Below are 27,295 nucleotides of genomic sequence, written 5' to 3'. Positions count from 1 at the left end.
ATATAAGCTACATGTCAGTAATTAATTCTGAGGATGAGAGCACAGTCTTGCTTAGGTAAAGGGCGTAAGAATACGCTCTGTGGAAAAGTTAGCGCACTCCAAGAGTGCGCTAACAGTTTTAGCGCATCGCCATTAGCCAATCAACTGGTTCACATCAGTCATGTGACACCAGTACTTACTGACACTTATTATTATTATTATTATTATAATCAATTTAATAAATTGCAGTAACACGCATTCTCGTACAGTTGGAGAAATTAAGCTTAAATGAAATCAACGTTATGTAAATGTATGTCATACTAGTTGAAACAGACGTCATTCTACCATCGTTAACGGGCCTCTTCCCTCTTTTTACATTTAGTCAAAACTTACATTTAGTCAAGTTTTGACTAAATGTTTAAACTGGAAATCGAGACGAGGGTGGTGGTGTATGTGTATGTGTGTGTATGTGTGTGCGTGTAGAACGATTCAGAAAAAAACTACTGGACCGATCTTCATGAAACTTCACATGAGAGTTCCTGTGTATGATATTCTCAGACTTTGTTTCGATAAATATATTTGATGACGTCATATCTGGCTTTTAGTGAAAGTTGAGGCCGCACTGTTACGCCCTAATTTTGCAACCAAATTGATTGACATTTTGGTGGAGCAATCTTTGACAAGGTCCGGACTATGGGATTGCATTTCATGGAAGCTTAAAAATTAGTTAATTAGTTTGCTCATTAAAGTTGTCATTAAAATCGAATTTTCCGTAACAGATTAAACTATGATTGCATTGTATGTATCATCTTCTCCTGGATTTAATCTCATATATACGACTTGTGTCTGTGTGTCTGTCTGTGTGTGAGTTCGCGATGCACGGCCAAAGTTCTCGATGGATCTGCTTCAAATTTGGTGGGCTTATTCAGAGAGACCCCGGACACAACCTCATCGATGAGATATTTCAACACGTGCTCTCAGCGCGCAGCGCTGAACCGATTTTGGTTCCACCTCAGCTATTTTGGTTCCACCTCAGCTACCCGGGCCCCCATACCGACACACCAAAGCCAAAGTTCTCGGTGGATCTTTTTCAAATTTGGACACCGTATTCAGCTACACCCCGGACACAATATCATCGATGAGATATTTCAACACGTGCTCTCAGCGCGCAGCGCTGAACCGATTTTGGTTTTTGTGTTCATTTCACCATTCCCAGTAACTCTTCCTTATCTTCTCATCTTCTCCATGTTTTCAGCGTTTACCTCCCTTCCTTCGTATGGTGCACTATAGTATGAGGGGGGCATCTTCGGATATTCCCGGCGTTCTGTTACTATTTTTAGAAGGTCACCGCAGTGTCCAGAACGTAAATTGGACCCGTAAATTATCCTCACTGTAAAAGTGCAAAGGTCGAATCAATTTATAGCCACGCGAAAAATACACTGTCATCTATCTCTCTATAGATACGGCTTCTCTGTGTTTGTGTGTGTGTGTGTGTGTGTGTGTGTCTCTCTCTATGTGAGCAACACCTGGGGATTGTTCAGTTCTGTTTGTGATGTGGTCTGGCGGCTTTTGTGTATTTGTATGTACTGGCCTTCCTTTGAAAAGCCATAACAGTTCAAAAGGGCTTACAGATAAGCTCTAAATTGCTCAATCCTGTTTGAGTGGAGTTCGCCTCCAAAGGTGATTAACACGGTTACATTCGTCGACAAGGATGGGACTCGATATGGTCAGGAATGGCATTATGGCCACTGAATCATTTTCGTGCTGTTCCCATTCCACGAATCTGGGAGGGACCTAAGCTTGGCGGGTCCATTGTTCGGACCCGGCAAAGCCGGCGTACGGCTCTAAGTATTTCATCCCGGCGAAGCCGGCTACCCGGCGAAGCGGGTATTCCTCTAGTAATATATAAATATGTCATGTTTACTCTAAAGATGTGCTCAAAATGGAAGCGAAAAGGTTCAGTCAGTACTTCGGTCGCATGCTTCGCGAAGATGAGCGTGACCCGCCTCGGTCTTCGGGTTAACCCAGACTATCTGAAGGTAGTCTCGGCGATGACAGTTTGTTTTGGTTATTAATCTTTATAGTTTGATAACGATTGACTAAATGTGTTTATATCGCTTCACGCGATTGGTTTATTTTTGCGTTCAAGAGATTGATAATAATTTTTAAACGTGAACATGCACCCTCTTTAAAACCCTAAACAATTTTTATTTATTTATTTATTAAGGAGATTTCTATAGCGCATAACTAAAAGCACTATGCGCTTTACAATATCGTTAAGTATAAGCACACGCAAACATACTCTGATTAAATAGAACTTAGCTTAGCAAGACCTACTAAGAACACTAAACATTTGAGTTCATACAAAAATAGAGAATTAAATTAAATACTGGACAAGCGATTTAAATAAGCTTAAGGCCTACACCAACTGCAATGGGCTATTTCAAATACAAAAGTTTAGTTAACTATAAAAGGCAGTGCATAAAACTCCATAATCCTAAGAGGGTCGAACAAAAAAGAAACATAAGACTATTTTACTATAATTACTTCATAAAAAATAATAAACATGGAATACAAAGCTGTAATTGTTCACAACAAATTTAAAAAGATTTTCATGCCATATTGCACAACCTTAATTCCGATTATTTGCACTAATTCCACCCCAATCGCTCCTCACAAAAACCCATTTCACGCCAATTCCCGAGCTTACAGTAGAGTGTGTAAGTTGGAGGTGCAGCCCACACAATCATTTGTCGTAGTAAGCGTAGACATCCGGTCTGCTCCCCGCCTAATGGCCGATGTCTTCCGTCTTCGGGGGACTACGTGGGTTTAAATTTGGAGTGGTCCTTCTCCTAGAGGAGTTTCCTTGCAGGGATAGTGAGCCTCCTCTGCCCTCGTTTTAATTTTGGAGTGATCTTCTCCTAGGACAGCTGCCTTCCAGGGTTGACGAGCCTGTCCTGCCCGGCTATTTAACCCATAGTTGGGGGGTGCAGCCCACGAACGCAGAAGAAAAAGAAGAAGAAATTATAGGATGAATGAAGTGTGTGCACGTGTTTTATGTACAAAATGAAATAGTGACGCCAAGTAAAACACAAAACACGGATGAGCAAAAAGAAGGGGGAACATGTTCGGAATAACAAACCTGCACGTGTAGTACACAGTTAGTACAAACATTATTCTTACATAAGGAAAACAAGTAGTTATTGCAATTCAATTTACTCAACATCTATATTGATTCATGATAGTGGGGACTACATGCAAGGTAACGTGAAGGAGGATGCGTATTATACTATACACATCCTCAAACGAGCAAACAAGCCAGCCTTATCTAGCATCAAACGAGCAAACAAGCCAGCCTTATCTAGCATCAAACGAGCAAACAAGCCAGCCTTATCTAGCATCAAACGAGCAAACAAGCCAGCCTTATCTAGCATCAAACGAGCAAACAAGCCAGCCTTATCTAGCATCAAACGAGCAAACAAGCCAGCCTTATCTAGCATCAAACGAGCAAACAAGCCAGCCTTATCTAGCATCAGTCGAGTGAGAGGAGGATGCCCGATAATGGCGTAAACATCCCTATTGTGAAGTGTTTTTCTGCAATATAAGAATTGAAGTTATGACACCATGCAACCATGTCATTTTGCTTGCAAGATTGAATCAACTTAAAAGCACGTGACGGCCTGTTTGCATACCTCAAAGGAATGCGTCAATGGTCGAAGACTGAGGACTTGGAACAACATTTGTTTTCATTTCATGAATTCCCTCCGTAACGGAGACCATAGTGTTATCAAGTTGCAGCGATCAATATTGCAGGTATAGCGATAGACTTCTTCATTCAGTGTTGCCATGTATCTCTCCCTAGAAGCCCTTCTGTCAACCGCGTCACAGTTTACCATACAGCACGATTAGACATATATATTTATATATAAGGCTACACAGTCCTCCGTTCATAGGGCGTAATGTACCCTGCCCAAGACCGCTGTACGTTCTGGATCATACCTATATTCTAGTCTCCTTTGCAGTCTGAAGAACTTCAGTACAGGTGAGGATAGCATTCCGCTGGTCATGCTGAGGACGTAACAGAGACGGCGCAAAATGTCACGCTCAAGTAGGTGCAGGTGGCAGATATAGATGACCCCGAGATTAAAATCTATGCACAGGGAATGTCAGCATGACAGATTTTCAGACCTTCATCTCTATATCTCCCTCCCTTCAAATTGTAGTTAATTATTCCTGACACATGTGTGGGGCGTTGTTAACTAGTTGATATCTCCTCATACTTTTGCACTGACGTTCAAGCTTTGCTTGCTTCAGATTTCAAACCTCCTGTTCAGAGTATGTGACTTGTTCCATTGACTTTGTCAGCATGCAAGATGTCAGGCGTTCATTGTTTGAGGATTACGTGAACGCAGTGACGCGGCCACTATGCGAGCTGCTCCGATGGATCTTTCGTAACGTGGTGATACAAGGTAGAACTGAAACACATGAAACAAACGTTTCCTCAAAGTCCTGTGAGCACATGGTGTCAGGCACTACACAACACAAGCAACTGTAGAAGTGTTTACATACACGGTGGCTCGCTTAAACACAGACCCACTGGCTGAACAAAACATAGTAAAATAATTGATGTTAAATGATTGAAACGTTTCATTCAGGTCAAAACAAAGCAAAACATTCTGAACAACTTTTATTATCATTCAAAGTGGACAACCAAGAAACACAACAAACAAAAATCATTGAACCCTGAAGCTGTGACTTATCGTAGAACGTGTGTTGTTTTGTTCTCAACAGCTGAACTTTACACAAAGGAGAAGCGTACTCACTTTGAGTTCAGGTTTAACAAGCTCCAATGTCTTGCTGTACATCAGGTCGTGAAAACGGGGATGTCTCCTGTACAGGTATCCGTCAACAACCACAATCACCTCGGGCTGCTTGATACGTTTGATGAGTGTTGCCAGACCTGAAAACCATCAGGAGATGTTATCTTTAGATAGGATTAATTGGTTGTTAGTTTTCCGTGTCATTCAACCTGTTTGGCGATTCGGGACCTGTTTATCGTTGTTTCCTTTCCAGGTGTTCATGTACGTTGGTCTCCGCATTTGAAACTATCTAAATTCAGGCCTATCACAGTAAAATGAAGAAGGTTCAAATGAAGCTCACACGTTCCCCGTATACTCCAAATCAGTTAAAAACTTAATCTCCTTTGACAAGTTAAAAATCGTGTCCAAAAGAATATAGGAAAGTAAAAAAGGAATACAGGTCATTCGGAACTTGAACACTTCACTGCCTTCTCAAAACTGACATTTTTTCACACAGCTGTTTATGATAAACTCGTGATCAGACTGCAAGTGTCTTTGACTTACTTGTAGCAGTAAGGAATGCCGCGCGCTCAAACACGGCCTTGCAGACGTGGCGTACAGTCTGTAGATCTTCCTGTGAAAAATGTTTCACTCCTAAAGCATTCAGTGTGTCCGCTGTCTGTTTGTAAGGTTCCTCCGTGTCACTACAACATATATCAACAAGTGGTTGCTTCAAATAAAGGTTTCCTGAAGATACTAGAAGGGCAACTGCTTCCGGCACAACTTGTAATGATGATGATGATGATGATGATGATGATGATGATGATGATGATGATGATGATGATGATGATGATGATGATGACTGTGGTCAATGGATACACGCTAAGTACTTACTTTTCAACTTTGAGCACCAGCTCAGTGCTGAAACTATCCCTTTTGAAGAGAGCGTCTCGTGAGGGAACGGATCGAAACAGCAGACCTTCCCTTGTCAGCCCTTCCAGAACCAGTCTCACGAGCTCTCCGATGTACCTCCCACCCACCATCTTCTCCAGGCTGAAACAATCATTTGACAGAAGCTAGAGTGGCCACATGTCTACCAAGACATAAGATGACACAGTCACCACCAACAACAGAAACATGTACATGACGCACACTTAAATCACCTAGGCTGCCAGCAAATTACACCCAGAACCAAGACGTCTTTGAAACTACAAGCTGTCGGGTTAGGCACAATCAGCTACAGTGTAGGAACACCGATGCACACGTCATTGTTTGGCTTTACTGACAGTTGATGGACAGCGAATACTATTGCATTGTCAGAGTCAGGACAATGGTATTGTTAACTTTGCCACAGAACTTATTGGGGTGTTCAATTCATCACTTTGCTTGGTCGTATTAGTAGGCCATTAAAAAGTATTCTGTGTCAAAATACGAGGATACATACACCTGACTTTCATGAAAGTTGCTTTGTTTATCCAGGAGTTTGTCATAAGCCGTCCTGCAGAAATCCAAACAGCCATTTTCGCCCAGTGCTCCCAACTCTGTGTTGACGATTATCTGCATATACATAAATTACTTTATCAGCTCTGCGTTCAATTGAAATGTCGAATCCGGTGTGACATACGTATAGTTAATCTGTGAAACCAGGGAATACGTGTATTAACTAAACTATTTTAGGTAATACATGAATTAACTGTTTTTTTCCGTCAGTTAATTCATGTATTACCTAGTTAATACACGTATTCCCTGGTTTCACAGATTAACTGTAACATATATAGCTACAGCTAAGGGCTATTTCGATCAAATTGACGAGTTTTTACATCTGTGTGTGTGTGTGTGTGTGTGGGGGGGGAGGGTGTTGAATAACTTCAAATGTAGATCACCTAATACCCATTGCATGACAAATAGCAACATCATCTTGTTGATGTTGTTGTTGTGAACGATGATGATGACGATGACAATGACGATGACGACGATGATGATGATGATGATGATGATGATGATGATGATAGCCCTTACCTCATGTGGTTTCTCATCCTCAGGACAGTCCGCCTCAACATTTAAAGTCGCTACTCGTACTGTGTTAAATTGACATTTCTGACATAATATACAGCCACAGCTTAGCACTACATCGATGACGTGGACAGTTGTTAATGCTTGCGTTTGTGTGTGTGTGTGTGTGTGTGTGTGTGTGTGTGTGTGTATGTGTATGTGTGTGTGTGTGTGAGGGGGAGGGGAGCTTGATGAATATATATGGCCACAAAAGGGCAATAATCATAATTTTGTTGTTGTTGTGGTTGTTGGTGGTGATGAAGATGACGATGACGATGACGATGATGATGATGATGATGATGATGATGATGATGATGATGATGATGAAGATGATGATGATGATGATGATCAGCCCTTACCTCATGCGGTTTATCATCCTCAGGACTGTCTGTCTCAACATGAGTCAAGTCCTTCACGTAGCAGGCGTTGAGTCCGTTTCCAACTATGAGACCGATCTTACAGTTGGGGACTTTGTCAGCGACTGACATGAAAGTGCCGGCAGCATCGTTAACAACAGCCACAACTTCCACCTTGCGGAGATTATCAAACCTAATGGGCGTTGCCTGTTGTGGATTACCAAAATACACATGTTTAAATTTGAGGCGATAACACACACACACATACACAAACACACACACATACACACACACACACACACACACACACACACACACACACACACACACACACACACACACACACACACACACACACACACACACACACACACACACACCTACACTGCAAGAGACAGAAATGCTTACCCACTTTTTCTTCCTTCTTTCTGTAAGAGCTTCACGGAGTAAGCTATGCAAATCTTCACCCACAACCCCTTGATGGTTGATTTCTTTCGTCCATTTCACCAGACGAACTGTTTGAGGGCCATCGTATTTGCAGGGAAAGGCGACAATGAGAGCTATATGCAGAATGTTCTCAGACAGATCGAAGCCTTTCACAAACTGGTTGGTGCAATCCGCTATGAAATAAAACAGCTGAAAGACAAGCACTATAGATTGTTATTATTTATGTATCATTATCTTCAATAATATAGTAGATCAGGTGTCATGATAAGGAATGAGGCTCTAAATAGCTCACTTTAACTATGAATTTCCTGTGTAACACTTTCTAACTTGATTTCCCTCCACACAAATGAAAATAGCAAGAAAATGAATGCTTGTCCAAATTTTATTTGAATGGGTGTTTGTTTGATCTTGTGGTGAATAAAATCAAACGGTCAATGAGGGGCTCGGAATGGCACGGTGCTCGTATTGAGACACGTAATTATGCCAAGACGTTCGTCATACACATGTACTCCAGCACATAAACGCAAAACAGGGACACATTTAGCACCAACAAAAAGAGTAAAATATCAATCCGAGGCTCACCGAAAGAGAAAAGTTAGTAGTATGTGATCAAACTATCAAGTTAAAGATGGCAAAACAATTCCAAAAATCAAGAAACACAGGATTTCCGATTTCATTGGTCTTCTTCCCGAAAATATTTGACTGAATGTAAAACTGCCAAAACGTATGACAAAGGAATAGCTGCTCTTTGTTTTAGTACCTGATTCTTTGCTTCGCCTGTCTTACTGTCAGATGAAATGGTATATCTCTCAGACTCCATGACGCTGACACGACGGTCCTGCAGTTTCACAAGGACGGCCTTTAGGTGGTCGCCGTCAAAGTCCAAAACCAAAAACTCCCCATTTTCTGTGTGTAGAAGAAAAACCACATCTTTAACAAGTGAATATAAATTGTGCAAATGTACGATGCTATTAATGGCATTCACATACAAATGGGAGTAGGAAATACTGAGAGCACTCATCTTCATCAACCTTGTCATTCTGCCTGTCCTACGACGGAAAACTTAAGTTTTCTTTAGCAATCCAAATGTCAAGTTTTGTCAACAGCGACCTAGGCAGTTTCGTATCACAAAAATCTAACCAACCTGTCCCATTAGGAAGATGAGAGACAAAGGGAGGAAACGCCTTTGTAACCGCTTCAGTACTCGTTGCTTCATCCACGCCTTTGCTGATTTCTTGTTTCATCAACTTCATCAGTTTCCGCAAAGTTTGCATGTCCAGCTGAAAGTCTTCCAGAAACTCCTCCAACTGAAAAGCACAAAACTGACCTCATGAGCATAGACGGTAAATTTTACACTTTACGTTGTCGCCCTGGATATAGAGAATACTACATGGTTTGCTATGTGATACCAGATTTACACTAATTGCTTTTTTCAAATACTGAAATGCGAGCGTAAAGGAGCTTTTCAATAATTGAAAAAGAAACAAGTGCAAATCTGGTATCACGCAGCAAGCCATGAAGTATTCTGTTTATCGTACATTCTGTATTTCTGTGCCTTCTGCTCTAAACGTCTGAGTCGAAGCGTCCAAAGTGATGACGTGTCTCCGTGGAACCTCGATCTCTTCTAGGACAGCAATATTAGACAAAAAGAAAGCGGAACATACAGACATGGGCTGCCTCTTCATAGTCAGTCCAGCAAGATGACATGGATATCCCATTGCCAGTATCTGCCCAGATCCTATTCATATGTGCTTCTTTGTGGCCGTGAGATTATTTGTGTTTTTACATTTAGTCAAGTTTTGACTAAATATTTTAACGTAGAGGGGGGAATCGAGACGAGGGTCGTGGTGTATGTGTGTGTGTGTGTGTGTGTGTGTGTGTGTGTGTGTGTGTGTGTGTGTATGTGTGTATGTGTGTGTGTGCGTGCGTGTAGAGCGATTCAGACTAAACTACTGGACCGATCTTTATGAAATTTGACATGAGAGTTGCGGCACTGTCACGCTCTCATTTTTCAACCAAATTGGTTGAAATTTTGGCCAAGTAATCTCCGACGAAGCCCGGACTTCGGTATTGCATTTCAGCTTGGTGGCTTAAAAACTAATGAGTGAGTTTGGTCATTAAAAATCTGAAAATTGTAAAAAAACAAATTTTTTTATAAAACGATCCAAATTTACATACATCTTATTCTTTATCATTTTCTGATTCCAAAAATATATAAATATGTTATATTTGGATTAAAAACAAGCTCTGAAAATTAAAAATATAAAAATTATTATCAAAATTAAATTGTCCAAATCAATTTAAAAACACTTTCATCTTATTCCTTGTCGGTTCCTGATTCCAAAAACATATAGATATGATATGTTTGGATTAAAAACACGCTCAGAAAGTTAAAACGAAGAGAGGTACAGAAAAGCGTGCTATCCTTCTCAGCGCAAGTACTACCCCGCTCTTCTTGTCAATTTCACTGCCTTTGCCGTGCGCGGTGGACTGACGATGCTACGAGTATACGGTCTTGCTGCGTTGCATTGCGGTCAGTTTCATTCTGTGAGTTCGACAGCTACTTGACTAAATGTTGTATTTTCGCCTTACGCGACTTGTTTGTTGTTTTTCTTGTTGTTTTTTTTTGTCCCTACACCTGTTCCTTGTTCCGGTATTCTCTCACGCCGCCCCGTCCCTGCATTCGCTGCTTTATCCACATCTGAATTTCGTTCCGCTGCAAGACTTGTCGATTTTGACAGACGTTCCAGGGAGGGATGTCGGGTCGTTGCGGTAGGCTACCCTCGGAAGATGACACTGCACTTCCGCTGAGTCACTTCGACGGTGTTCAGTAGTGGGTCTGTCCCGAGCTAACGGACGCAGCCCACTACCTACTATGCCCCCTACTAACCACATTGACTGCTAAGTCACGCAGCCAGACTGAGTGAGCGTCCCCTCCAGAGAGCAGACCGCCACCACGTCCCTCCATCGATCCCTCAGAACGTCACACGTTGAAGACTGACAGCAGAAGTACTATTCAGGGAAGGATGGAACAGGAACACTGAGACCAAGGTCACCATGAGAGCTCCGGGCATGAAGGGCCACAAGAGCAAGGACATTTTATAATTTTGGATGATTAATGAGATGAGGATGATTATAATGATGATGCTATGGATTTCCAATTTGGTTTGAGACTACGTGACAGGGCAGCACTCTACGCTTACTGTCATAATATATCCTGGTGTCAACCAGGCCCGAGAACTGCCGCACCTGCGGTGTTGGTCAGGTAAACAGAACCTGAGCACCCTCAAAGTCGCATTCGTTAAGTGAATGACACTCGGCTGTGTGATTCCAGCCTTCCCATAGGAACCATAGCACTTCCACTCTGGGTAGGAGCCGACCGTAGCCCAAAAAACCCACATGACCCTGATGGGATTGGAACCCACGACCTCCCGGCCCGCAGCCCGATGCGCTAACCACTGCGCTACGGGGGCCGGTATTTGTGTTTGTTTGCCCGTTGAATATCCATGTGTTTTTCGTAAAGTGCATATTCATTGTCTGCGTGTTTTTCTGTCCATTTATAAACTCATCGATAGCTTTACAAAATGATCAGAACAAAATTATGAGGTAAAACTTGTTACCTTTCGACGGTTTACCACTGGAAGCATTGGTTGTGACGATTCATCACTGTGCCCTCTGTCATAAACACACACACACACACACACACACACACACACACACACACACACACACACACACACACACACACACACACACACACACACACACACACACACACACACACACACAGGTTGAAAGAGGCTTAAAAATTAATTGACGAATTTGTTCATTAAAGTTGTTTAAAATCGATTTTTCGCAAACAGATTTAAAATTAATTTCATCGTATTCTTCATCAAATTCTGATTCTAAAAATATATGCATATGTCATGTTTACTCTTAAAATGTGATCACAATTAACGAGAATAGGTTAATTAGTAATTCGATTATTATTTAAGAAATCGATCCAAAACTGATTTCATCTTATTCCTTATCATTTCCTGATTCCAAAAACATATACATATAATATGTTGTATTCGAAACAAGCTCAGAATGTTGAAAAGAATACAGAAAAGCGCGCTTCCCTGCTTACAGCAGTACGCTATTTCGCTGTTCTGGCATGTTAGTTTTACTGCGTGTTCCACGAAAACAAATTGAGCGACTTCCTTGCTGCGTGGATTGACGAAGCTGTTTTGTCTTGGTGATGCAGTGCGTTCAGTTTTATCAGAGACTATAGAGTACACAGTCTGTGTACTCTACAGTCTCTGGTTGGCTCACGTAAGTGTAGCCTATGCGATGGTAAACTTTGTCTGTCTGTGCGTGCGTGCGTATGTATGTGTGTATGTCTGTGGTAGAAACTTTAACATTTTTGGCTAAACACCGAAATACTCATTTCACGTGGTTAATTTTCAAGCACCATCTTCAAATTATTGAAGCAATGATCAACATTGTGTCGGCATGTGTGTAGTTAAAGCGTGTATCCAAAGAAAACGGGTGGTGGGGGGTTTTGAAGGGGTACAAGCAGTTGACTGCTTCAGTTGTGTCGTGTTTGGCATGTAGACGGCAGGTCAGGTGTCAAGATCAGGTCAGGGGTCGCGCGAAGGATTGTGGTCCAGTTCTCACCTCGCCGATTCGCCGGGGAAGACGATTTCATGTTGTTCGGTTTCTAAGCTCCAGAAAAGTAAATAAAGAAGATACCAAAGGGAGATTTCCTACAATTTGATCTGCACAGCGTGTTTCCAATGTCCACGCGAGGAAGAGCTGTCGAAAGCGCGGCAGTCAGTGTCGATCTTGCAGCCGTATCCCGGTAAGTTCAGAGACAGATCTAGTGTCTCTGGCACTCTGATAACGTGTCACCTACTGTTAATCCGTTTTGTTTTAATTTCTTTTTATTTCAGCAGACACGGATGTCAAACACAGTGCTAGGCAGTCACCTCTAGTGAAATGAGTTGATCTAAAGTGCCTGTAATGTTTGGATGTCTTTGCTCGTGGTTCGATTTATGTGAATTTCAAGACTTGCAGTAGAGTCTCAAGTTAAGTTTACTCTGCCCGAAAAAAACTGTCCACCATTTACTTGAACATGCAGATATAAGGAAACGGAATGAATCTGTTCTCAAAGTCAAAATGATCACGATTTTTTCCTCAGATTCAAAACATGCACTGTCATGGTTTTGTCTGTACAATTTAGTAAGTCTTAAGTACTTTGCAACAACTTCCTTGAACGTGAAAGACAGTTTTTGAATGCTAGATCTGTATCGCGTTTCATTCCAGACTCGATCCTCTCTTTGATTGTAGATCTACTGTTTGCTGTTTACGCACTATCATATGATTCGCTATGTAACGTTTGGTAAGCTTACCTTGCAACAGCTTTCTTGTCTTTGTTGGCATTTCTGGCTGTGTTGACCGTCAGAATTATTTTAAGAACCAGGCTGCTGCAGTCGACATGTTTCGCATATTGTAGGGTTACCATGCTGCATAGGTAAAGTGGCTTGTATAACCTGACTATTCTGTTTCAAAACACTGTTTATATTTGTGTAGGTTGTAGTCATCATAACTAATCGCATTTTGCCATTTGTTTCAGAAAGGAGGTTAACCTACAACAAGATCGACGCTATGTCAGATATATGCCTCAGCCACATGAAGACTTCCGAATTTAGATCTACTCGGCATGGTGACAAGTCTTGATGAAAAGTATAGGACTGAGGACAGCAGTGGAAAAAGTGCCCACATGGCAGGTACCTAACCCATTACCCTAGTCATTTTATCTGTTTGCCTTCTTTTGAAAATTATACATGGAGTTGATATGATGCGTTAGTTTTAACTCTGTGTGTGTGTGCGTGTGTGTGTGTGTGTGTGTGTGTGTGTGTGTGTGTGTGTGTGTGTGTGTGTGTGTGTGTGTGTTTGTGTGTGTGTGTGTTACGGAGTGAGTGAGTTTGTGTTATGTTACTGTTTGTTGATTTCTTACGGGAGCCTTGAAGGCTTCGCCTCTTGTTTTATTCTGTGGGTTCGACAGATTGACTAAATGTTTTGATTTCGCCTTGCGCGACTTGTTTCCACTAACGATTCTCCCGTTAAGAAAAACTCCTTTGTAAGAAGGCACCGGTTATGAGAAGGACTTTTTTCTCCCTTGACACAATTTCCTCGGATATAGGAAATAAACTCAATTTAGATTTACAGTTTTTGCAATGCTCGCACCGGATGTGATCCAGACTAAAGGGCTAGACAGGCACCTGAATGAAATTTTGGTGTGTTTAAATTTCTCCTCTGTATGCTATCAAATTACTGTGCAGAATAATTATTACACCAATTGAACTTTAAGCAAGTGTTCCCTTCAAGTGCCTAATAACTTTGTGCATCCTCAGACGCAAAGCGAAATCCTTACAGTTATCCATGCTGTTGAAAGTCAATCAGCAAAGAAAATGAGAACCATTGCTGATGACTTTCATATTAAATGCCCACTCCACCCCACAGTGCGTGTGTGTGTGTGTGTGTGTGTGTGTGTGTGTGTGTGTGCGTGCGTGCGTGCGTGTGTGTGTGTGTGTGTGCGTTCATGTGTGAGTGCGTGTGTTTGTGTGTGTATGTGTGTGTATGTATGTATGTATGTGTGTGTGTGTGTGTGTGTGTGTGTGTTAGTTTGTGTGTGAGTGTGTGTTAGTTTGTGTGTTAGTTTGTGTGTGAGTGCGTGTGGGTGTGCGTGTGTTTGTGTGTGTGTATGTATGTGTGTATGTGTGTGTATGCGTGTGTGTGTGTGTGTGTGTGTGTGTGTGTGTGTGTGTGTGTGTGTGTGTGTTATTGAAGGGGGGTGAAGCGGTCTTCACGATTCACTGTAAAAAGCCCTCGAAACTTCAAAATAACATGATACAACTTAGTGTACAAGTCAGACTAACTAAAATATGCTTTAGATTTATCTGTTTCGGGTTGATGAGAGCATTATTTGAAGCACACCAGGAAACTAAAGAAGCTTATCAAAAACAGAGTAAAAATAAGTGAAATTATCTACAAATTATCACGAAAAGAATACTTTTTGCTATATTTCTTTTAAATCTCGAGGGCTAGTTATAGGTTATTTTCAGCAAGCTTCTTAATGCCTTCAGCTTTATTTTCTTCGATTTGTTGAAGGTGGTACATCACGAAGCGTCCCGGTACCGAAGCGTCCCGGTACCGAAGCGTCCCGGTGCCGAAGCGTCCCGGTGCCGAAGCGTCCCGGTACCAGTCACCACGCACATGGATTGGATTGGATAAGATTTACAGTCCAGTGAGGTTACCCTCATGGAAATTCGGGCTGCTTTCTCCCCGGGGAAAGCGAGCTGCCATACATACGGCGCTAACCCATATTTTTTTTTTCCTGCATGCGTGTATTCATGTTTTCCTGAGACTTAATGCCGTGTGAGATGGAATTTTTTTTTACTTTATTCCAAGTCCCACGGGTATTTGATGGACATTTTTATCTATGCCTATACAATTTTGCCAGGAAAGACCCTTTTGTCAATCGTGGGATCTTTAACGTGCACACCCCAATGTAGTGTACACGAAGGGACCTCGGTTTTTCGTCTCATCCGAAAGACTAGCACTTGAACCCACCACCTAGGTTAGGAAAGGGGGGAGAAAATTGCGGCCTGACCCAGGCCTGAACACGCAACCTCTCGCTTCCGAGCGCAAGTGCGTTACCACTCGGCCACCCACACCCATCCTCGGCTCGCATGCAAATGTATTTATAAAGCAAAGGGAATGCCTGTAATTCACACAGAGCAATCACTTGGTCTTAAACGTGCACAAGACACAAACTTTCATACTGGGGGAGCGAGCCAGTCTGAAGAGTACTCGGGTCCAGCGCGAGCGTTTTTTATTACCCAAATGAACCCAAACAAACCCAAATTAACCCAAATGATACAATTTAAAAGTCGGAGGCAGAACTGAAAAGACTTTTTCCGACGCTCACGCTTAGTGAAGCCAGAAAGCGTGTGGGGTAACAGACATATCCCTCTTGTGAACGGAAGCCTACGGACTTTTCCCCCGAACTTGTCCACACGGGTACAGTATTTCCAAATTGGTGTGTTGTGAGTACAGATCTAAAGTAAAGTTGGGGAAAAGTTGGACAAAAAGTGATTTTTTTTTACCGAAAGCAAATCAAGGTCTGTGCAAAATTAAACAAGAAGGGCAAAGCCCATACGACTCACATGCTTTACACATTTTTCCTACCAAAATACATGTGACCTTGACCCAAGGTCAAGGTCATCCAAGGTCATGCAACACAAAGCTGTTAATTCAAGACATAGGAAGTACAATGGTGCTTATTGGCTCTTTCTACCATGAGATATGGTCACTTTTAGTGGTTCACTACCTTATTTTGGTCACATTTCATAACCTTTGGGTCAAAGTGACCTTGACCTTGATCATATGTGACCAAATGTGTCTCATGATGAAAGCATAACATGTGCCCCACATAATTTTTAAGTTTGAAACAGTTATCTTCCATAGTTCAGGGTCAAGGTCACTTCAAAATATGTATACAATCCAACTTTGAAGAGCTCCTGTGACCTTGACCTTGAAGCAAGGTAAACCAAACTGGTATCAAAAGATGGGGCTTACTTTGCCCTATATATCATATATAGGTGAGGTATTCAATCTCAAAAACTTCAGAGAAAATGGGAAAAATGTGAAAAATAGCTGTTTTTTAGGCAACATTTATGGCCCCTGCGACCTTGACCTTGAAGCAAGGTCAAGATGCTATGTATGTTTTTTGGGTCCTTGTCATCATACACCATCTTGCCAAATTTGGTACTGATAGACTGAATAGTGTCCAAGAAATATCCAACGTTAAAGTTTTCCGGACGGACGGACGTCCGGACGGACGGACGGACGGACGACTCGGGTGAGTACATAGACTCACTTTTGCTTCGCATGTGAGTCAAAAATCAGTGAAGTCAAGGTCAAATCAAGGTCAAGATTAAATTTAAAAAAAATAAATATGGTTAGTCAAGTCAAGGTCAAATCAAGGTCAACAAGGGCGGATCTGGGGGGGGGGGGGGGTTACACGGGTTACGTAACCCCTCCCCCCCACCCCCCAAAAAAGAGGTAATTTATTGGCTCAGAATGCACAAGATAGCTCTATTTTGCTTCTTTGGATAAAAAAAAAAATTCCGGGGGGGCATGCCCCCGGACCCCCCTAGAGGCTTAGGCGCCTTCGGCGCCGTCAACTTGTATCTTCGCAGTCATTTTGTAACCCCCCCCCCCCCCCCAAAGTGAATTGATCCGCCCTTGGTCAAGATTTAAACAAACAAAAAGTCTAAGTCCTGTGACGCGTTATAGTGGGACGCTTCGGTACCGGGACGCTTTGGTACCGGGACGCTTCGGTACCGGGACGCTTTGGTACCGGGACGCTTCGGTACCGGGACGCTTTGGTACCGGGACGCATCGGGGTGTCCCCGTTGAAGGTGGTCCATATCAGGGGGACTCACACATACTTTGATATGTTGCTAATATTTTTTGTTTGCAGTAGAAACTTGGGGCCAACATTGCTAAAATTTAATAAATACGGTCTTAGCTGTCATATATAGCAATGTTTTTGTGATAAAAGCTTTGGCAATGGACAGAAACGAGTCCGTTTTAGGAAGCAAATTTAGAGTAAACGCTACCAAAAGTGAAAACAAGTCGCGTAAGGCGAAATTACTACATTTAGTCAAGCTGTCGAACTCACAGAATAAAAGTGAACGCACTGCATTTTTTCACAATGACCGTAGTCTGCCGCTCGTGCAAAACGCAGTTAAACTGACGAGACTGTTTAGCGCGGTAGTGGTTTTGCTGTGCTGCAAAGCACGCTTTTCTGTACCTCTCTTCGTTTTAACTTTCTGAGCGTGTTTTTAATCCAAACATATCATATCTATATGTTTTTGGAATCAGGAACCGACAAGGAATAAAATGAAATTGTTTTTAAATCGATTTCGGAAATTTGATTTTGATCATAATTTTTATATTTTTAATTTTCAGAGCTTGTTTTTAATCCAAATATAACATATTTATATGTTTTTTGAATCAGAAAATGATGAAGAATAAGATAAACGTAAATTTGGATCGTTTTATAAATTTTTTTTGTAACAATTCAGATTTTTAATGACCAAAGTCATTAATTAATTTTTTAGCCACCAAGCTGAAATGCAATACCGAAGTCCGGCCTTCGTCGAAGATTGCTTGGCCAAACTTTCAATCAATTTGATTGAAAAATGAGGATGTGACAGTGCCGCCTCAACTTTTACAAAAAGCCGGATATGACGTCATCAAAGACATTTATCGAAAAAAAGAAAAACATGTCTGGGGATATCATACCCAGGAACTCTCATGTCAAAATTCATAAAGATCGGTCCAGTAGTTTACTCTCAATTGCTCTACACACACACACGCACACACATACACCACGACCCTCGTCTCGATTCCCCCCTCTATGTTAAAACATTTAGTCAAAACTTGACTAAATGTAAAAAAGAAAAAAAGCCTAACGGTTTTGAGATTTGTGTTTCTGCAACCAACTGTTTCGACATGCGCAAGTTATCAAGAAAGGGTGAATACAGCGAATAAAACTTGTTTGAGCGCCCTAGCGCCGTTAGTTTGTCAGAACAGGAGGTGGTCCATATTAGGAGCCGGTCCATATTAGGAGCCCTTCCCCTACCTCAGTAATTATATACACATTAGGTGTATACTACCTTTAACCTTAGCTCTCTTTATTTTTCTTCACAAGTCACATGCAACCTCTCTCTCTCTCTCTCTCTCTCTCTCTCTCTCTCTCTCTCTCTCTCTCTCTCTCTCTCTCTCTCTCTCTCTCTCTCTCTCTCTCTCTCTCTCTCCCTCTCTCTCTCTGTCTCTCTCCTTCTCTTTCTGGCATGTTTTATTTACCTATAGAGCATTCTTTCGACGCTGACGTCATTCCCTTTCTATGTCATTCATTTCATCATACAATATTTCATTCGCTCGGCTTCCTGACGAGTGGACGTAAACTGATTCTATCAAGATAAGTTTTGTGTGAATATGTGTTTGTCTGTTCACTAAAAAGACCGTTGGGTCGAAATAACTGTGAATGTATTGTTTTGTCAATAACAAACGTTCCAACAACCTAGCTTTCAGCAGAATGCGACAGGGCTGTTGCTTGTATGTATGTATCCAATTCTAAAGATGATGCGATTTTACATCAAAACCTCTACAGATGTGCAGTGATGTACATGACGATATACACGGGATAGAAGGCATGCCAGGCATCTTGGTTTTAACTTGAAAGGCGATGTTCCTTAATATGCATTTGAAAGGCGATGTTCCTTAATATGCATTTGAAAGGCGATGTTCCTTAGTATGCATGTGCACGACACATTTTGAAGACCAAGGGTTGTTTTAAGTCATTCTTAGTTTACGACTTCCACATTAGGCAAGCAAAATCGAAGCAAACCTATCTGTCCCGTCAGAACTTACGGACTTTAGAAGTGGACGACACATTATGAAGTGGACGACATGCCTGGGACTGGGTGGCCGAGTGGTAATGCACTTGCGCTCGGAATCGAGAGGTTGCGTGTTCGACCCTGGGTCAGGCCGCTATTTTCTCCCCCCCCTTTCCTAACCTAGGTGGTGGGTTCAAGTGCTAGTCTTTCGGGTGAGACGAAAAACCGAGGTCCCTTCGTGTACACTACATTGGGGGTGCACGTTAAAGATCCCACGATTGACAAAAGGGTCTTTCCTGGCAAAATTGTATAGGCATAGCTAAAAATGTCCACCAAATACCCGTGTGACTTGGAATAATAGGCCGTGAAAAGTAGGATATGCGCCGAAATGGCTGCGATCTGCTGGCCGATGTGAATGCGTGATGTATCGTGTAAAAAATTCCATCTCACACGGCATAAATAAATCCCTGCGCCTTGAATATGTGCGCGATATAAATTGCATAAAAATAAATAAAATAAAATAAAAAATAAATCCCTGCGCTTAGAACTGTACCCACGGAATACGCGCGATATAAGCCTCATATTGATTGATTGATTGATTATGCATTATCATGAACTAATCGCTGAGGCCGAAAACTGACAGCTTTATGGGCTTTCGTCACATGATGTTAACATTAAGTTCACCTGTTTGCACGACGTCTACGCATTAATAGCACGAGTCCAGGAATGCACACAACGACAAGAACCACGATGACACAGGGCAGGACGATTGGCAGCACGGCCTGGCTTTCTTCTGGTTCGTCTGTAATTGAAGAACGATCAGCAGGCAGATAACGACTATAGTGTGGTATGTACAGCACATTTAACACCAGAGCATGAAACATTACATTATCCTATAGTAAACTTCCTATAGCATTCGACTTTGTGACAAGGGAAAAAAGATTGTCTACTACTCCATACTAACGGGAAAAAATGTCGGAAGTGGTACGAAATATAAAAAGGCATCTGCCTTTACGACAGAATAGAATATCAATGTAAAAGTGTGCTTGATGTTATTCGAAACCAAACTAACTAATGTAAAATTCAAATGTTGAACAGAATCTAATTATTGTGACGGAACTATACAGCAACGCATGTTGATCACTCACATGCGCAGGCTGACAGATAGATTAGAATTTGATCAATGTGTGGCACAAAAATGCCTCTTTAAAAAAACAAACTACAAACTAACGTACTTAAAGGTAGAATACATCATAGCTGAAGCTCGCATATTTTATGATCCACAAACTTCGACCAATGTTTTTAATATCCACTTTGACTCGGTGTGAAACCTCTACCTGTATGTTTCTTCTTTTGTTATATCTTGACTCGTAAACTGCATCTTCGATCCCGTCGATATCAATATTGTAGTTGTAGTCAAGTGCAATGCATTCAGTACCGGTCTTAACTCAACGATACTTTCTCACCTGTGTTGGCTGTGCTGGTGGTCCTTGGTTTTGCTGCAACAGAACGAATACCAACTATTGAAACAGATTGTGTTGAGTCTTTCTTTCTCTTGGCATAATGATAATGTTGATAATCCAACAGTGTTACTGTAATACATCTTTGTTTCTTATCCACTATCTAATTTAAACATTGACAAACTCCTAATCTGAGTCTTTCAATTAAATCAAGCATATCTATATAAGCTCATCTTTGCACTGGCGGATCCTCTCCCAGGAAATGAAAAATGTTCTATATCTGTTACAGCAATTTTACAAGTCATATTACAAGAAAATATCAGTAAATGTGTAAAACCACTGTTTCACTCTGGGATTTTACACAATTTCGTAACATTTCTAGAAAAATTATAAATTTCCTGAATTGGTCATGCCGTTCTCTGATGCTAAACAGGCACACAATGCACACGATGACAACATTCACGATGTCAGACGCAGGGCACGATGATTTGAAGCACGTCCTGGCTTTCTCTTGTTTCATCTGTTATTCAAGAACGACCCATGTCGATTAAACATGTTGCTGGTATTTAGTGGGTCTGCTTTGACCTAACATTGCGCATAGCTGCTGTCATTAACGTTTCCGAAAATACACAGTTGTCGAGTTTACAAAACCGGTACCCTAAAGTCGTCCCCATACCTTTGCTGGCCGCTACATAATGTACCGGTATTAACTCAACGATATTGTCTCACCTGTGCTGGTGCTCTCTGGTCTTTCTGCAACAGAACGAATATCAAGTATTGAAACAGATGTTGTTGTGTCTTTGTTGTTGTTGTTGTTGTTGTTGTTGTTGTTGTTGATAATCTGACAGTATCACTGTAATACAGCTTTGTTTGACATCCACTTACTGAATTAAAAAATTGACAGACTTTTAATTTGAATCTTTCAATTAAATCAAGCATATCTGTATACTTGCACTAGCTGATCCTTTCCATGCAGTGACAGATGGTATATATCCATCACACTGCTGTCGAGTAACACTGCTGTATTCTTGATAAATTTTCAGTGACGGGTTGAAATACAAGCATCACGATACTTTCTTCTTTGTAAATGATTCATGGAAGACCATCCTGAGGAGTTCAAAGTGAATTACCTTGTACAAGGAGTTCACATGCTTGTGGCTGGAATTCCTCAGTCGGCACAAAGTAACACTTATACCAGCCTGCTTGTTGAAAGTTGACCGCAGGAATACGGACCATCAGGTGATCCGTCAGGATGTTATCAACAGTGTAGTTGGCCATTACTATGCTGCAGTCATGCGTTTTCTGTTCCTTGTCCCATGGACACAAAAGAACGTCTTTTCCTGAAGATGATTATACTCGTTGAGCAATAGGCCTTGATACGGTCGCTGTACGTGTACTGCCCGGCATAAAAACTAGGCAGATGCGTTTGAGTGCACATCTTTGTAATGGGGCCGTTTATTGTAAAAACCAGTTTGATGACTAGAAAGGCCTTTCATTCCCGTAGATGCTTTTACATGGGGTAGGGTCTAAACATTGGAACCTACAACACAGACACCCTCCACAATCAAATTCACAAAAGCAAGGTTTCCGCGTTCAAATCGACAACAATCAGATCAGCTAAAACGGAAAAAAGGTGTACACGCCACATTTGTTGCGTAGCTTGTCTAACAATGACGTTGTGGCATGCTGGACGTCAAATGCGTCATTCTTCGCAGAAGCCAAACAAGGCGGTTTTCGCAGCCGTTTTAGCGGCCAAAAAGAAATTGCACAGTTACCATTCGAAATTCAGGCGAAAACAATAATGTTGAATTATTGGTTTAAGCTGTTGGTTGTATCATTGCCAATATTAGTTATCCAGTATAATTGACCGGGTTTTTTGTAACGCCTAAACGCAGAGGATGTTTGTAAATTACATTATTTGAATTGTATTGAGACACCTCTGAATAACTTTGGTTTTGGTGGAATCTGGATAAACCAGTGGAATTTAAAATGTTCCAGCAATTGGTTTAAGCTATAAACAAAAACAAGTAAAAGTGATTAAAAGACCAATATTATGTGCAGAAGTAGTTTTTCCGATTTAAATTCCGGTGATTAGTTTTATGATAATACGCTTTATAAATAGACATTTATTTATTTTTAAATGGGAAGGTGTTACCACAATTTTGTTAGAACACCAAATCATGAGTTGCCTATTCAAAAAGGGAGATTTATGAATGCATTATAGAATGAAAGAGAGTGTGTATAAAGTGTAATAATGGTGAGATTGGTTATGAATTTCATTAAGTGTTTAAGTGCAGTTTCTTTTGAGAACTAAGAAATCTCTTCCATTTAAGAATCGTAATAATCCTACCGTGATTACTTCAAACTAATATTTTCCACAAAAGGGGAAACGTTTGTTCAAGTTAAATTCACTTTATAAAACCATTTTAAAATAAGTTTGAATTAATGTTGATAATTCAAAATGATATTAACAGCTATTGTGTTTTCAGCGTAGCAATAGGGTCCGATATTTAGACGAGACAAGTATAATGCCGACGAGTCGAAGACGAGTCGCATTATACTTGTTCGAGTCTAAATATCGGACCCTATTGCTACGCTGAAAATACAATAGCGATTATATAGCTGTTCTGACCTTGATTTGTTGTTCCAAACTTACAAAATGACAGTTTTTGCGTCGATGCGTTGATCTCAGACGCCGTTTGTTATGCGCATTAGTTTTGCGCATTAGTTTTGCGCAGGCGCCACACTGACTTTGGAAAAAAAGCTCGATTTGACAACACAGCTGTTAAACAGCTTTGTATTAGTTCATTCGTATACAACAAAAAGAAGTTTGCGTTTTTTTAAATTTTGAACAAGACTACTTATGAAGAAGACCAAAACACAACATCAACAGAAGACTAGAAACAACTGAAGAACTAGGATGCAACAAGGGGAGAAGAAGAGAACAGCTAATCCGTACAACGTGAGCAGACGGCACGAAGTTTTCAGTTTGGGTGAATGGCATTTGTACTTGTCTCGTCATGAAGCGAATTTTTCAACCTCAGTTTTAAACGACTACATGAATGTTAGTGCCATGGGTTGTACATCAATACTTCAGAGGGGAAGTGGGGTATTTAGTGTGGAGTTACGAGATAAGAAAAGCCGAATGCGAAAGTTTGTGTCAGTCGGCAACTGCGCTCACAAAAACGGCTGTTCCGTTTTACTCCCCTGTTTGTACTACATCTTTCGACTTTGGGCATTTTGTGGTGTGTAGGGACAGAAAATAATTGGTTTAGTCCCGTTTCATAGGGAAGTTAGCAGAAAAGGGTATGCTATCGACATTTGTAAAGCTGAAAAACATTCCCGAGAAGAATTTCAAGTCGTCAGTGTATGCTGTTGTCGACTGAAACATCGTGTGGTACAGATGGGTAAACCGGAACCATGCGTCTTTGTTATTGCCAATATGCTTTTGGATATTGGCAAAAATGGCCGACTTCCGTAGCAATATGCTTTGATGATCGGAAGAGACCATCCAATCACAGCCCCCGAATTCCCCCACGTGTCCACCAGAATAGCTATATAATCGGTTATTGTTTAGTATGAGCCATGTTATTGACAAATGTACTTGTCATCATTTTCACGAGTTTTCATTCACAAGCACCTGGGAAATAAATCTCATGTTCCCCGGGGAATAAATCCCCGGTTACCATAGTTGCAGGAAGCCCTATTACATGGATAATCAAAAGCAAACCCAATAGAAACGCTCGAGGATTCTTTGGCTCTTTTCATTGGCGTTTCCCCAGACGCTAAACAGACGACAAGACACTGCTTTGCAAAGTTCCAAAAACCAACTGGCAAACTGGCAAAAGTAAACAAAAAAACAAAACTACTTCAATAAATTCGTCACAAACAAATGAAATCTACTGATATGTTATGTCTTCTTACAGATTGACAGGTCTAATGAAAAACAAAGAGGTACTGAGTCGGAAACAAGATCGCGATTCTTTCCTTCGCTGCACGACGCAAATCTTCTGTGACCTTTGACTCAACGTAGCTTCCACATTCGATTACTAAGCTTAATACTCACAACTGAAAGCCGAGGGAGTGGAATACCGAGATGAACAAACAGAACTGTGCATCCTCAAACCTGACATATTCATCCCAACATTTTATGAACTCAAAAATACAGAAAGTTGCTTTCACAAGCCAGCTTTGATTGCCAGTGGTTATCCGCACGGAACTCGTGTGGTTATCAGCACGGAACCCGTGTTTCAAAGCATGGCTCCCTGTGTTGATTGTTATCTTATTTTCTCACTACCAAAATGATGACAAAAACGATGTTTGGTGGTTTGTTGTCAGACCAGCTTTTTTTGTCGGTCCTTGGGGGGCATATCGACTTTTGTTTCATATCTATTGACCGCGGTCTTCGGCCTTGGTCAATAAATATGAAACAAAAGACGATATGCTCCCCCTCGGACGACAAAAAAGCTGGTCTGTCAACAACCCATCAAACATCTTATAATAGTCATAACCCGTGAATTTCTATTTTTGAATAATAAAATCCTTGTTTTTGCGCTGGAATAAGGAAATTGTATTTTGAAACAGTTTGCGTTTCTTTCCTTCAATGTTTTTGTGTTTTGTTCATGAACCCCCATGGAGTTTCCTGAAATAAATTCTTTGTCTGGCCTTGTCTTACCTTGCCTTCGGGCTTTGTGCTAACCTATATCGTACAATAATGATCTGTCCAATGACATCCAAATCTTGTTCCGTTTTAGCTGTTCGGATGTACAGACAATATTAGCGCGGGAACCTTGTTTTTGTGAATTTGAGTTTTAGGGGTGTCCATGCTGGAGGTTCGCCTGTACAGATACTGACTTATGAATAATCAATCTGTTTGCTGAATATTGTAGGGGAATAAATGGCATGTCCAGTCATATAACTGTTTTTACAACAAACGGGCTTACCATAAAGATCTGTATTTAAACGTACCTGACTAGTTTTGTATGACGGGTTGCATGGGATTGGTATGGTCCAAATGACCACTTTATTTTAGAAAAAATCACTGTCGATCTTCCAAGAGCCGTTTTATTCCCCATAAAATGGTACGGCTAGCCTTTAAGCACTTCAACACCTATTGATTGTGTTAATCTGTGATGTGATACATGTCAAAAACGTTTGACAACACAAAAATGTACACGCTTTGATTTATAATTATACAGTAACAGGCTCCTCTGTTGTGGTTTCTTTGGCTCACTAGACGATTTCCAGAAATACAACTTTGGGTTTTTGCACAAAATTGGGCACAGCTAAATAAAATGAGGCGATCAAATCGATCACAGTGAACAAAGAGCTTTTAGTTGCATTGTAGAGTGTGTTCGCGAAATAATGCACATCGCAGCTGACTATTCGCTGCCGCCTTTTTTGCTGACCTGCGGTGGCAAGTCAGCAATCCCTGGTGGCCAGCGAGCATACAAGTAATGAAGATTGAGATCCGATTTGCTTTTTTTTCGAAACCAAAGTGCTTCATATTGAGCGGACACTGAAAAACTATGCACATCGCAGCTTATGTTAAACTGCGATCGCTTTGATCGCACACTTCAGTAGACTCAGTCCCATTGATTAAAGACGCCCACCTCTTACACAACCCATAAACCCCGGTAGAGTAAATTCCGAACATCGTTCATTATCTGCCTAATGCAGTCAAGGGTACAATGTGGTACAAACCTATGTCGCCTTTCGGAGCATTGGACAGGTATTTTGTCATGCTGAGGTCGAGCTTGCTAGCAGTGATATTGGTGCGGAAATTACAGTCGATTGATGCAGGTTCTCCATAAGTAAACGTTCCGGCCTTGCATGTGATTGGCCCATCAGCAGTTTGTGCCAAAGGGATGGCGTTGAACAGAAGAAGCATGCGCGCTGTCATAGCAACCACAAGCAGCATATTGATCCTTTTAAACCTGTGTGAGCCTTTCTGCTCCATTATTCTCTGTGTGAGCCTTAACTGTGAACGTAGAGTCGAGGGGGACGGGTGCCCTGGTTTGTCTTCTCAGGCTGTAAGGCTGCATTGACATATTTAAGGACAATGATCTACTGATAAGTAATTAAGGTACTTTGTCTTCAAGACATCCAAGCAAAACAATTGTCAACAAATCAAATCTCACTCATAAACTGTAAAATGAAGTAGCAACGACAGGCAAATAAACATATCAGAGCAACTCCTTCTGCATGTTGTGAACAGCTCAACAACCTATTACACACACAGCAGTTTTCCCTACGCGATCGAAACCACTTCGCGCCCGACAGAGCAAAGCGAAGTAAGTTTTAAACTTAAATTAACCTTAGCCAGAATACTTGTATGCTAAACTAGAAAGTTTGAATGGAAGCCATGTCATCGTAATGTTGACCCGACAGTGACAATTGTCGTGCCCACAATCACAAGTACAACTAAATGATTAGTTTGTATTTGTTGACACAGTTTTATCATGTCAATGATCCGGCACGGCGGGCGGTCCTTACAACACTCACTTCAGGGCGAAACTGTGTGGTTCCTTTTTCAGCATACCGTGCAGCATGACATGTTCCCACATTTTGGGGTTAAAAAGAGACAGTACTTACATTACGTGTGTGTCGCCTCAGTAGATGGGCAGGCATGTATCACATTTGTTTGAATGACACAGAATGATTAAGTTTGAAACAACATCTGCCTCAGCGAAACATTATTTGCGCCTTGAACACCATATATGTGATTGCACACACACAAAGAACCC

The 27,295-nt window shown here is 41.3% G+C and overlaps 1 protein-coding gene across 2 annotated transcripts; it reads right to left on the bottom strand.

Moving 5' to 3' along the window:
- Positions 1-2,181: 2,181 nt before the first annotated feature.
- LOC138956081 (hexokinase type 2-like) lies at positions 2,182-27,295 on the bottom strand. 2 transcript variants are annotated; one of them, XR_011452486.1, is made up of 17 exons: positions 27,144-27,295; positions 26,253-26,587; positions 21,680-21,889; positions 21,279-21,302; positions 20,556-20,588; positions 19,774-19,891; positions 11,254-11,308; positions 8,778-8,940; positions 8,394-8,539; positions 7,595-7,822; positions 7,190-7,393; positions 6,223-6,335; positions 5,673-5,831; positions 5,343-5,482; positions 4,803-4,939; positions 3,501-4,454; positions 2,182-3,302 (listed from the first exon to the last, which is right to left on the bottom strand). XR_011452486.1 is itself a non-coding variant. In XM_070327548.1 (16 exons), exons 2-16 carry the CDS (start codon positions 26,506-26,508, stop codon positions 4,356-4,358), a joined length of 2,085 nt encoding a protein of 694 aa, XP_070183649.1. In that variant the 5' UTR covers positions 26,509-26,587; positions 27,144-27,295; the 3' UTR covers positions 2,182-4,355. The 2 variants fall into 2 exon arrangements, 1 of the variants encoding a protein (XP_070183649.1); XM_070327548.1 differs by having other exon boundaries at positions 2,182-4,454.

This window comes from Littorina saxatilis, unplaced genomic scaffold (genome assembly GCF_037325665.1).
Source record: "Littorina saxatilis isolate snail1 unplaced genomic scaffold, US_GU_Lsax_2.0 scaffold_659, whole genome shotgun sequence".
NCBI lineage: Eukaryota > Metazoa > Mollusca > Gastropoda > Littorinimorpha > Littorinidae > Littorina > Littorina saxatilis.
Note: the sequence above shows the minus strand (reverse complement) of the source record. Positions and strands in the feature narration are given on the sequence as shown.